At 39.1% G+C, this 14202-nt stretch overlaps 3 pseudogenes and 1 gene segment (V, D, J or C); 3 read left to right on the plus strand and 1 right to left on the minus strand.

Moving 5' to 3' along the window:
* Nucleotides 1–14202, plus strand: part of LOC122332334 — a 249997-nt pseudogene that overhangs the window by 109450 nt on the left and 126345 nt on the right.
* Nucleotides 1–14202, plus strand: part of LOC122332338 — a 190245-nt pseudogene that overhangs the window by 94510 nt on the left and 81533 nt on the right.
* LOC122332339 overlaps nucleotides 1–14202 on the minus strand; it is a 70757-nt pseudogene that overhangs the window by 30287 nt on the left and 26268 nt on the right.
* On the plus strand, nucleotides 9307–9838 carry LOC122332353. The segment is given in 2 exon segments: nucleotides 9307–9397; nucleotides 9510–9838. Coding segments are annotated over 2 exon segments (378 nt in total).

Consider the following 14202-nt stretch of genomic DNA (forward strand, 5'->3'; position numbering starts at 1 on the left):
TAACCTTTATTAAACAAACATTACCTGTATTCTACAGGACCTAACTGTATTCTATAACACTTACCTTTATTCTACAAACCTTACCTGTATTCTACAAACCTTACCTGTATTCTACAGGACTTAACTGCATTATACAACACTTACCTCTAGTCAAGAAACCTTACCTGTACTCTACATACAACATATACCTATAGTAATAACATAATTCTAGAACAGGTTTTTGACGTTTGCTTTTTGTACTGCAATACCTTTTTCAAATAATTTTTCTTAAATAATGACCCCAAAACACTTTTTGCGTTTACTGTTTGATGTTAATGGAAAGAAGCTAAGCCCTAATTTGTGTTTCCATCTTACTGCAGATGTATTTTTATCACAACCTATATTACATTTGAATTTATTCAGCCATGTAAGAAGCACCACAAAGTTTTGAATAAGGGAAAAATGAAATAAAAATGTGTATTAAAATCGCAAATAGCAGTAGTTAATGTATGTTGCGTGTTCGGGTTTCATAAAGGGATATTCACAACACTAATAAATGTGATTTGGCTCTAATTCAGTTCACGCGAAACACCGTTAAGGATTTAAGATGACTCATATGCAAATTAAGTCAATAAAGCAATATAAAAACATAAGTTTATCGTGGACTCACCAGCAGATCAGATGTGATACCGATGCGAGACTGAAGCAGCACAAGTTTAATCTTCGACATTCTTTTCAAAACATCTACTGTGACGACATAAGCGCCTCAAAGAACGCTCGCGTCACGTTCTAATTCTTTTTATTAGTCTATAGAGCCATTCATTTAACAGCAGCGAGAAAGACCAACAAAAACACTTCCTGTTCCCCGCAAGTATAAAAGACCCGTTACAAAATAATGAGATCAACTAAAATAGAGTATCCTGTTCAGTAAATTGGAGAATAAAGAATATATGCGTGTTATAGGTTCCTGTTAATGATTTTATGATATTTGTCATTTTAAAATGTAATGTTAATGATTTAGAAATGGCCTGTTTTTATGATCCTATAGGCTATGTAGATACCTGATGTGTTTTAATAGAATTATTTCAAAGCTACATCCACAAGTCATTACAACAAATGGAGTTTCTGAGTGAATCTGTAGTACATTTTACATAGACTGATTTTAATATGAAATGCAAATGTCCATATATGTTGTTTTATGGCAAATACTTTCAGATAAATGTATTAGCTCTATATTCATTCGTGTTAATTTCCAACAATGCATTACGTAACTCTACTAAAATGAATATTAACCGCAAAAAATGACAACATAAAATGTCCACTAGATGACAGAGTACAAAAGGTCTCAGTGGTCACCATCACAAACCACAACACAGACATAAACAAGGTGTGTGTCTTTCAAAGTCAATTCATTTTCATTGTGTTTAGTATTTAGTATAAGAGCGAGGATCCTTAGAGACAAGTCAATAAATCAAACAATTTCCACATTTACAAGCAGAAAACTCTTGTTGAGCTCCATTGTGTTTTAATGCAGCTCACTTTATTTTATTTATTTTTTAATGCACACTGGTTTGATCATATCAGCAAATTTCACTATAGGGACATTTACAGACAAAATAGCTTACACCCCATATTAAAAGAAACAATAGCTTACCAAATAATAATAAAATGTATACTATTTTTTAACAGATTGTCACCAGACAAGAATATCTGGACTTCTTTTTTAGTCCTTCCCAATTTTATGACTAATTTTATTTTTGTTGCTGCACTGTGAAATATGCTTTTCCTACATAAATTTTTTTCTGTTTTTTCAAAATTATTGCTTCATTTTAGGAAAAAGTGAGTCAAAATTAAGTGAGAGATTTTGCTTGAAAGCTTTGTCAGTAAACTTACAGTCTAGAAAATCCCTCTAATTTAAGAATTTTTTTATATATTTTGGCTGAAAACATTAGAAACAATCTAACTAAGACCAGGATTTTTTTTGCAGTGTGGTTCATACAGTGTGTGTGTGTATATATATATATATATATATATATATATATATATATATATATATATATATATATATATATATATATATATATATATATATATATATATATATACATATATATATATATATATATATATATATATATATATATATATATATATATATATATATATATATTAAATAAATAGTTCCAGAATGAGTATTTAACAATTGAAACTAAAATATCGAATCATACGAATTGATTCGTTCACAAGACTGATTCATTCAGGAGTCTTTTCTTAATGAGTGTCTAACTGAATCATTGACTCGTTCGTTTAAAAACGCGCATTCATGCATAAACAAAACTGATTTAAACAGAACCAGAGCAAAATCATGAAAAAGCGTTGCAGTCAGACAATGTAAGTCATTTAATATCAGCGTCGTTTATTGAACTGTTGAATGAAATCTTGCAATTTAAACGCCCTTAATATTCATTCAAAGCTGTTTTTAAAATAGTTAAATAATTAAAGTGTTCAGATGAAACAATCTATTATAATTATTACATTTAAAATAAAATTGAATAATTGCATAAATATTCAACTCGTGATGACATGCACGCGCGATGCGGAACTGACGTAAGCGCCGGCATGATTCGCGTCTTAGTTGCTATAGCGACGCGTGTTATGAGTTCTGACTGAATATATAAACACTCGAACCCATCGCTATCTGTTGATTGTGAGACGAGGAGACATTTGGTATTTTCTGATCAGATCTTGTTGCTTTCTGAAGCTCATCGGAGGATTCCCGAGAAGAAGACTTTTATTTCAGACGGAGATCAGCGGATTTTCTTGGAGAAGAGTTTTAAACTGTTATTTGTTCTATAACTAAACTTATTTCTGCACTTGTGTCTTGTATAGTTATTGTATTTCATTTTATTCTATTAATTTTCTTTCTCCCCTATTTTCTTATTTTGAGGAGTTTGGAGGAGGTCACAATGGCTCACTCGGACGAAAGACTGAGGTATGTTTTTAATTGATTATTTTAGGATATTTATTATTGGTATGTGCATTGTTTGACAGCTTGTGCAACCTGTTATATTTAAGTTAAGTGATGTGTATCTTGTTCCACGTGACAGATAAACGGTGCTAAATATGTTTTGATTATTGACTGTTAATAAAACAGTATGAAAGTATTGTAAGTGTGTAATATTTCAGCCTCGGGCCGCTCCAGATCCAGGAGCGCTGGTATCTCTCAGGCGGCTGCTCAGGAGGATGGGAGACGAGGCTCTGGTGATCGTGACCCAGAGCAGCCCCTGAGCCAAGAGCTACCAGGATACATCGCACCTCTGCCTTCTGACCTGGCTGTTTCTGTGTCCACAGATCAGCCTCACAGGAAGAGGAAGCGGCAGAGCGGCGGCCGGGAGGATGAAGGGCCGTCCACCTCCAACACAAGACCAGCCAAACGCTCCCGCAGAGGTCAGGATTATCAAAGATGTCATGACTCAGTTATTAATAGAAAATGTTCTGTTTATACATTTCTTGTGCGTTTCAGAAGCGTATGCCAAGGGCCCATTGCTGGGCCGAGGTGGATTCGGCTCGGTGCATGCTGGGATACGCAGGTCCGACAGACTGCCAGTAAGACGTTTCCTTCCCTGCTTCATTCAAACATCTTTTAGAAATGGCGATATCAGTGAATGTGTGATTTCCTGCGGTTTATCTGTTCACAGGTTGCCATCAAGTACGTTTGCAAAAGCAGGGCGCCTGAGACGCTGAACGTGGTGAGTTGAAGGTGAATCTGTTGTGAATCTGCATTCAGCTCTGGATGTAACGGATCTTTGGTCTCTGCAGGAAGGTCAGGGTCTGCTGCCGCTGGAGGTGGCTTTGATGACCCTGGTCAATTCGGCTCCTGCCTGCCCAAACGTCCTGCAGCTGCTGGAGTGGTTCGACCATCGCAGACGCTACACCATGATCCTGGAGCGTCCCTGTTCCTTGCCAAGATCTCCAGAGTTTCTGCGAGAGAACGGATGTCTGGAGAAGACTCTGGCCAAAAAGTCCTGCTGCAGCTGATCACGGCGCTGAAACACTGCGCAGAGCCGCGGAGTCCTGCACGGGGCCGTCAAACCTGAGAACCTTCTGATCTCCACTGAGTCCCACGACATCAAGCTGCTGGACTTCGGCTGTGGAGATCTGCTGCAAGACTCGGCCTACCAACAATTTGCAGGTTCCTTTGATCTCACTGCAGTCATGTGTTTGTGAACACCAAAGGGAAGATTTTGATCGGACGTTTGTGGTCTTGTTGTGTCTCTCAGGCACTCTTGAATCGCGCCCTCCTGGAGTGGTTTCGGCAGCACCGCTATTACGCAGGACCGGCTACGGTTTGGTCGGTCGGGGTGACGCTCTACAGCATCCTGTGCGGCTGTTTCCCCTTCAGAGGAGCACGCAGGGTCACCTCCAAAAGCAGGCTGACCTTCCCTAGAGAGCTGTCTACAGGCAAGAGACGGACATCACGTCCAGATCCAGGTGAAGCGTGTGCTTTTGTGTTGCTGAAGGCTGTGTTGTGTGTAACAGAGTGCCGTCAGCTGATTCGCTGGTGTCTCCGTGCATCGGCATCAGACCGGCCCAGTTTAGAGGACATTGAGAGCCACCCCTGGTTAAACTGAACAGGTGTAAGACCAGTGACACACACTTTCTGAATCACAGCACAGTCACGGCTGGATTGTGTCGTTGGGATCAGTCTGGATCAATGCTTTCGACTGTTTGTATAGGGAGAGCAGAAGTGACACAGGAAGTGCAGAGAACTGCTTCCTGGTCATCTTCAGTCCGTGAGGGGCTCTGTGTGGATCCTGGAGGAGCTGAACACACAGCACCAGCAGAAACCAGAGCTAGAAATCAGATAGAGAGTAGAGAAAAGGGAGAAATGGGGCATTGTGTAAATAAGAGGAACAGACTGAGGCACTAGACACTAAATTGTACATATAATTCATATTTATTAATGTTTAGATGTAATAGATTTTTAGTTGGTTTGCAAAAGGAGTCTGTGCTGTCTAAAACCAGCTTGTGGTTTTATAAATTCATTGAATCATATAAAGAAATGTAATTTCAATTATACATATAGTGTAAATATATTTGAATAAAGCCTGTACATTTGCAGATGATTGCAGTGTGTCTTTTAGTGGACAGAGGGTTAATGTGATATATCTAAGGATTAGGATGAAACAGGAACATAGTGAATTATGATAATACTGTATATTATACCTTTTAGTGCAAATACACACTTAAAAATAAAGGTACAAAAAGCTGTCACTGGGGCGGTAGATTTTTAAAAGGGACATATTTGTACCTAAAGGGTCCATTTTTTAAGGAATAATGGGTACAAAAGTGTATTTTTTAAAAAGGTACCGCCCAGTGACAGCTTTTGTACCTTTATTTCTGAGTATGTATGAAATACAAATAGAAAAAAGGTTTGAAATGATCTGACATTATTTGCTCATTTAGCAATAAACTGTGTAACTCCTGAAGTGTTTTTTTTGAAGTTGTCTTTTGAAACACTTCAGTCAATAAATGTGACGATGCTGGCCTCACAAAGAAAGTCAGAAAGGTAACCTTACCTTTGACTTGTTAAACTCTCATTAAACCCACTTGTTAAAACCCTTTACAGCACAAATCCCATTCCAGAACTCAAGAAATTACTAAATTCCTCTGAATTCTGATATTTTTGTGTTAATATCAGGCATTTGTTTTGGACTTCATCACAATTCTGTTTTTGATGCATGTGTCAGTGTTGTGAGGAAGTCACTGTGCAAAAGTTTATGGAGAAAATGATATGGCAATATATCTCTCGCTCTTTATGTACGGTCAGTGTAATTCTGTCAGCTTCCTGAAAAAGAAAGAGTAAAGGAATAAAAAAGAAAGACAGAAAGAGAAAGAGAGAATCTGCAGCTGTCGGAAGGGAAGTACAGATAAAAAAAATCAATAAAACTGAGACAATATCACACTGAAATGTAATGATGACACACTCAGCTTGTCGTTAGGCTCCACTCACATTCATGTCAATTGTTGCTCCGTTACAGGACCAGTGTTATGAGGTTATGACCGGCAGCTTTCAGTCTGTCCTTCACAGCTGTCCTCTCTGCTGCTGTGTCAAGAAAGTGATTCCAGACCAGAATCACTGCTGTCAGGTAGTACTGATATATATATATATATATATATATATATATACATACACACACACATAGTCATTTTCAAGAAGCGTGTCTGAACTGGTTTGGTAAATGAGAACTGAGAACAAGTGTAAAAAACCTCAACACGTGATTATTAAATAAATGAATCTACTTTTCTTTAGCATGGATGCATTAAACTGAACAAAAGTGACTATAAAGACATGCAAAGTGTTACAAAATCTTTCTTTGTTAAATAACTCCACCCTCCGAGGTTTTGATTTGAGCCCTCCTTGCTGTGTGTTTCTTCACCCCGTCACACTGGTGGAGAATGTGGGCAAGTGTGAAGAAACACCCGGCAAGTGATCTCATCTTCACCCCCTTGTTTTTTTCTATTTCCCTTTTAGTTTACCGCTTGGCATAACACTCCCCGCCATGGAAGAACTGCTACAATGGCTCACCGAGGTCAGCGTCCGTCAGCAACAAATCGTCGAGTATCTGGCGACTCGACAGGGCGAAATGGAGCATTCCGCTGCCTGACCCCAGAGCCCAAGCCACCAAGTTGCTACCAAAAATGTCCACACATGACGATCCCGAGGCATTCCTGCTAATGTTCGAGACAACTGCCAATGCAGAAGGTTGGCACCCAGAGGAGAGCACGGATACTGGCCCCTGTTAACTGGCGGGCGCGGCGTGTGTATTTCTCCTTTCCAGCGAGGCGCGGAGAGCTAACCAGAAGTACCCCAGAGATTCTCTCCTGGCTCAGCCTTTCACCCATCGCCGCAGCCCAGCATTTCCACCGCTGGTAGTACAACCAACATCTCCCCGCCTGAGCGCTAGCGGCGGGTCAGGGGGCGGAGCAGGTCGCAGTCGATCGTTTCCTAAGAGCCCTTCCCCGCTTACACAGACAAGCAGTCAGGATGAGGAACCCAGCTACCACCATGGAGCTCGTTGAGGCCCAACATCAGGAGTCTGAGGAGCAAGCGCCGCCTTTTCCCCAGGGGGTGGTCCAGGAGCGACAGGCACCGGAGGGCACGCCACGACCAGTCAACAGGCCAGCGGTTCCCTCACGACGAGCCGATTCCAATGGAAGATCCGGCACCCCCTGCACGCTGGCTGGCTGGCTGGCTGGCTGGCTGCATCGTCCACCACGAGCCGCCCAAGGAAACCCCGGAAGCTAGGGTTAGGGTGAACGGGCAGCCGGCAGCCCATCGCACCGTCGTAGAGCATGTCAAGGAGATGAGGGAACGGATAGGCAGCGCCATGCTGTTAGTCCAGGACCACCTGTGCAAGGCTCAGCAGGCCCAAAAGCGGCACTACAACTGGGCAGCCCAACCACAGGAATTCCAGCCCGGTGACAAGGTCATGGTCCTCGTTTCTACGGCTGCGTGCAAGTTCTTAGCAAACTGGCTGGGACCCTACACCGTGGTGGAAAGAATCGGCCCGGTCACATACAGACTGCACCCGCTCGACCGCCAAAGACCTGACCAGCTGTACCATGTCAACCTCTTTAAAATATGGAAAGGGAACGAGGGCCAAGTCTCCGACCTTGTGACCACCGGTCCCCTGGTTGTTGACACCAACTGCAGACACTGGCAGTAGCGTCCCCAGCAGCGAGGAACATGTGCACCTGCTTGTCACAGGCTGATCGGTCCCAGCTGCCCCCAATCAGCAAAGCGGCATAAGAAAGCCACGTGGCACGCTGACGGGGAGCATTTCGCCTCCATGAACACCGACACTAACCGCTCTTCTTTTACTCCCCACAGAAAGCAGCGTTTAGCCCGATCAGCCTAAACCACACGGCACTGTCTGACTGACGACCGGGAAAAAAGCGATGGAGAAGCCGCGGGAAAGAAGCTGCTGCCCCTTGCGCCCCGGACCAGAGAGAGGAGCGCGTGCGGCCGCCGTACTCCACCCCTTACCTGGACCCTTCCCCCTGGAACACTACCCGACCTGCTCTTCCCCTGCAGCATGACGAGGACACCAGTTCCCCTGTTTATTGTGGGCACTTTTCCCCCGTGGACACTTTATTTTGTATATTTCTGTTAATAAAAAAGCCTGACGCCACACCCACTGTGTCTGTCGTTGGCTCCTCCCGCCACAATATATATATACATACATTGCTATAATAATACACAAATAGCTTGTAGTTGAAAGAAGGTAAAACAAAACAAAGCTGTGAAACAGAAACACCCCTTTAATACCCTGTCAAGAATATGAAACTGCTTTAAGAACCCACCGTACACACTCCTGCAGTGACATAAGACCAGCAGCACTTCATATAAAGAAAAGAGTAAGATTGTTCTCAGAGTCAGTCTTAAGAAGTCGACCTTTCCCGTCTCTCCAGGAGATCTGTCCAGATCTAAATATACTCTGGTGAACGTACACAAGCTTTCTCAGTCATGTCTTTCTTTCACATTCGTGTCAACTGTTGCTCTTTCACAGGCGTTACGAGTTTATCAATCAATCATTTTTATTTATATAGTGCTTTTAACATCACAGGTTGCATCAAAGCACTGAACAGTACAAAGCAGAAGAATACAATGATAGGGATGTAACATTGTAAGGAAACCTGCATGAAATGATAAAAGAAAAGTTCTAAAATCAAGTCCAGCATTATGCAAATACACAAATTAATAAATTTTTGCTAATAAATGTAGTGTCTATTAACAGAAACATCAGCTCCGGGGCAGATACGTGTGCTGTAATGTAATTATTGTCCCATTCACAGTGTAAAATATAAAAGAAATACTTGAAAAATTACTTTGTTGATCTATAATTGATTCTATAAGTTGATCTTTATAGTAATGACAAAAAGGCCACATAAAATGATTTTCCGTATCAAAATGTAATTGTTTCAGTGTAAGAATTAACGTTGAATCTTTGAATCAATATTGTCTGTTTATTCAAACATTGAAAAACCATAAATATTTAAATGTTGTTTCTGCTGTTGATGATAATGTTGGAAAAATCTAAATATCATAGCATTCTAAATTCTCTAAAAAATCTTTTTTTTCTTCTTTTTAAACATATATTGCAATTAAAATAACAAACTAATCATTTATACTGATTTATCAGTTACTTAATTAGCAGAGATCAAGCTAAACCCCGCCCACTTCTTTACATCATCAGACATGCTTCAGTGCTCTGAGAGTGTTTATAGTGCTGTGAGTTTAACACTTCATGACTGAGAGCAGAACACAACACAATCTTCATCATCACACAAGACTCAACTACTACAATGAACAACATCCTCATCCTCATCTGGACTCTGACTCTCTGTATTCAGGGTAAATATTTTATGAAAAATCACAAACTATACTACAACATCTCATATAGTCTAATAGTATAGTATAATATTTGGTCAAAATGTTCACTAAACAGCTAAAATGTCTTTTTCAGAGAGCTGGGGACAAATGACAGTGACTCAGAATCCAGAAATAAAATCCATCAAACAAGGAGAAACTGTTACGATCAGCTGTAAAACCAGTCAAACACTTACTAGTTGTGGTACCTGTTTGTCTTGGTATCAGCAGAAACCTGGAGAAGCTCCTAAACTCCTCATTTATTACATAAACAGACTCCAGTCAGGAACTCCATCTAGATTCAGTGGAAGTGGATCAGGGACTGATTTCTCTCTGACCATCAGAGGAGTCCAGACTGAAGATACAGGAGATTATTACTGTCAGAGTGCACACTATATCAGTGGTAGTTATGTGTTCACACAGTGATAAAGAGTCGTACAAAAAGCTGTGAGTCAGAGTCACAGAGACTGCACTGATACAGCTGAGAGATACTGCAGCTGCTCTACAACACAATCACACACAACACTGATCAGAGAACACACACTAATAACACGATATCATTACAACACAAATATTATATTCCTGATGAAACTAAGTCAGTGTTTTAGTTAAATATAATAAACTTAATTGAGTTTCACTATATTTATATAAAACATACTATTTTACTATTAATTGAAGTATATTGTATGTTTACTTTATGTATGAAAATAGCAAAACCATCCTTTAAACCTTTTAATGGGTTTAAAGTAACAGTTACAGCAACCATGTTAAGGCCTGTATAATATTTTATGTAATGAGCGTATAATGAGCTTCAGTTTGCTTTTAAAAGTAATTTTAATATATTTTATGAAGCACATTAATTCATAAGTACACTACAGGTATAAGTACTATTTGCAAAGTGCATTCTTACAATGTTATTATTATTATTAATTTATTTAGCTATGTTTATTTATTTCTTTTATTAGATTTATTTCTGTGTGTGTTATTAGCCTATCACTATTAATTTGATGTCTTATGTCTGTAATCCACGGGTCTAGATACAGACGTATAAAATTAAAACACAGATGCAAACCTGTAAAGCATTGATGGACTCTTCTTGTCTTTCACAGGCCGTGTGTGTGATAAAGCAGTCTATAACTTCTACAGAGTCTGAAACACAGCTTAAAATATAAGTCACACTCAAAGATAAGATGAAAATCACATTTAAACTCTTCTTTTTCTTTGTTTGCTTCAGACACTCGGAGGCTTAAGTTTGTAAATATACTCTTCATTTCTGCATTGTGTTTCTTCAGAAAATTGTATTTCGCTGCTTATATATTCAATGATGTTCTGTTTATGGTGTTATTTTCAGTCATACAAGTATAAGTGAAATGTTCTAGAAATGGATAAAAAGATCATTTCACTGATCTTTTATTTGTTATGTTTTGGTCAAGATATTATACTCCTGTACTAGAATATATTTCCTTATATATTATATTTCCAATAAATTTATTTTTTCAAAATAAAAATTAGAATAAACGTAATTTAAATATACTGAGAGTAACATCTGTTCTGCTTGACTAGAAAGCGAAACCCATCTGTTTCCGTCAGATTATGGACCAATCAAACGGTCTGAAAATCTCATTTTCATGGTCAGAGTGGAGTGATTGTGACGGTCTCAGAATAGAGCAGCTCTGTCTCCAGAGACCATGTTCAAACCCCAAGAGCTTTATTTGACTCCCATTTACTGCTACTGATGGAGCTTGTGAAAAACACTACATGCGTCTTGATCTGTTAGTTGTGGAATGATGTGGTCGGACACAAGCGGAGCTTGTTGAGAAGCTTTATTGAATGTTGCAGCAAACACAGCAGATTGAAAGATCAGCCAGTGCTTTGACACTAGAGCTCTCTTTCAGTCTTGAGTTACAGTAAATGACTACAGCTGCAGCACTAGACTCCACGTGAATCCTGCCTGACACAGGACACTCAGATGCGGCTCATCTTCAGGAGAGAAACATCAGCACTGCGGCGACTAACAGTGACTCTTGTGGAACGAGGCGTCGAGAAGCTCCATCATGTGTTACTCTGCAGGCGTACTTCTCTCCCTTTTCCCAGCGTGCTTTGCTGAGGGTCAGGACGCTCTACTGCGGCTGTGAGAGGCCGTCCCGCTCGCTCTCTGCGCTGGTCACGACCCCTCGGTGACCTCTGGAGTCGTCAGCGTCAGCTCACCTGCGCCCCTGTGGAGTAAGAGCTGAGCAGGCAGAGCAGTGCGGCTGAGTCTCCCAGAGATCTGCAGAGAAGAGGGCGGCAGCAGAGACACCGAGGGCTTCTCTGTGGGACCAGCTGCAGGAGACAAACACAACACATTCACAAACACACTCTTCTGCAGCGTTCACAGCATTTCTACAGGACTTTCAGCAGCAGGCGTGAGGGCGCGCGTCACGATCACCATCTCATCACAGTTCATGTGATAAACACAAACTACCACACGATCACTGCCTACATTTATATCAAACTTCAGAAATAAAACTAAACTAAAGCAGGGCACTGACGCTTGATTCCAGTAGTTTAGTGTTTTATGATAAATATTCTGCTCATGTTTTTAAATTTATTTTACACTAATAAAATATAACTATTTTAAGCTAAAATGTCATGACCACAGTTCAGATGAAGTTAAGTTATGTTGCTGATTATAATAGAAAACATTAGAAATGAGCTGATATACACACAATATACAAGTTACAGAATCACTATACATTTTAATTCAATTAGAGCGTCATAAATGAAACTAAACACACAAGACACCGACTGATTAGTGGTTTTTTTCTGTTGAATATTTTAATTCTTTATAAATGAAATTTAAACAGAGATTTTGTGACTAAAATTATATCACTTTTGTTCGTAATTAGAAAACAACTGAATCAACTGAATTTATAAATTCTTTTTTTTTCTTTCTTTCTTTTTTGGTTTTACAAATCGTTCCTGTATTTAAAAGCACTGAATTATAAGAACCAGCAGCTAAATAGTCCTCTCATGTTTTATTTTTTTTTAAATACAGCTAAAAATGTGACTAATTTAAGATGAAATGTTGTGACACAGTTCAGATGAAGTTAATATTATGTTGCTGAATATATTAGAAAACATTAGAAATGAGCTGATATACACACAATATAACAAGTTACAGACTCACTTTATATTTCAATTCTTCAATTCAATCTCATGAATGAAATTAAACACAGAAGACACCGACTGCTTAAATTTCATTAGGTTTTACATCCCAAAAGAAAAATATCTTTTAGATATTTTCAACCTTTCAGTTCTTTATAACTAAAAAATTTAAACAAAGATTTTGTAACTAAAAATAATATGTTTTTATAATTAGAAAATACTGAATAAACAGAATTTATATATTTTTTGAAATCGTTCTTGTTTTTAAAAGACTGAATTATAAAACAACGATAACAAACAGATTCAGAATCACTGACTGAACTACAGAAAGTAGCTGCTATATATATTCTGAGATCAAATCTGTTTATTTTTGTATATCTACAAAAGAAGTTTAGTTACGTATGAACTCAGAGTTAAAACTAATGAAGAAAATAAATCAAAAATTGTATGTTTGGAGAATTAAAAAGACTTACCGAGCACCAGTTTAGTTCCTCCACCGAAAGTGTACCACAGTGATACGATCTAATGAAAGACTCGTACAAAAACCTCTCTTCACTCGAGTGAACACAAACTCCAGCAGAGACACAAACACTTCAACACACTGAGAGAGAAACACACATCATTAGTGAATATTAATTCACATAAACGGGATTACAGTCAAATTTGTACATAAAAATATTTGAAAATGATTATAAATCATTAGTACCTTCATGAAGAGTTATCTCTAAAACGTGCTCTAAATGACCTGAACTGACTCTATTTACACATTTAACTAATCATTTATTCATTATTTATTCATGTTTTTGCAGTAACTTATGTGTCAATATCTTATGTTGAGATCACATGACCAGCTGATTATCACTCATCTTTATCTCAATAAATCTATTATCAGACACCAGTGAAGAGTGTGTGTGTGTGTGTGTGTGTGTGTGTGTGTGTGTGTGTGTGTGTGTGTGTGTGTGTGTGTGTGTGTGTGTGTGTGTGTGTGTGTGAGTGTGTGTGAGTGAGTGTGTGTGTGTGTGTGTCACAAGAACCAATGAAATATCCACAAAAAAGTGTTCCTTTAAAGATTAAACGTTTAAAACATTATGTTGTCACACAATGATTCAAAAACTGATTCTCAACAATCATATATTGGTAGAATGTAGAAGATCAGTGTTTGTTATTAGATCTGTGTGCTAACAACATCACAGTCTTTTGACTCCAGCTTTCAGCCAGAGAAAGATCGTCAGGTGGTGTCCAAACTTCCTCAAACGTTTGGACCTGAACCACGCTCGTCTTCAGTTGATGGGTCAGCAGTTAAAGTGCCATCTTCTCCTGACTTCAGCTCAACTCCTCCTGTTTACTCCAAAGACAACAAGAGACTCTTTCTGCTGCCTCCCCGACCTGAGAAGATCATTTACATAGAGACACTTTACATGAGAGTGTTTATAGTGCTGTGAGTTTAACACTTCATGACTGAGAGCAGAACACAACACAATCTTCATCATCACACAAGACTCAACTACTACAATGAACAACATCCTCATCCCCTCATCTGGACTCTGACTCTCTGTATTCAGGGTAAATATTTGACTAAATACTGCACTAAATATCATTACACACATCTTATGAAACAGTCCAATAACCACTGAATGTCTTAT

The sequence above is a fragment of the Puntigrus tetrazona genome, unplaced genomic scaffold (assembly GCF_018831695.1).
Source record: "Puntigrus tetrazona isolate hp1 unplaced genomic scaffold, ASM1883169v1 S000000009, whole genome shotgun sequence".
Taxonomy (NCBI): domain Eukaryota; kingdom Metazoa; phylum Chordata; class Actinopteri; order Cypriniformes; family Cyprinidae; genus Puntigrus; species Puntigrus tetrazona.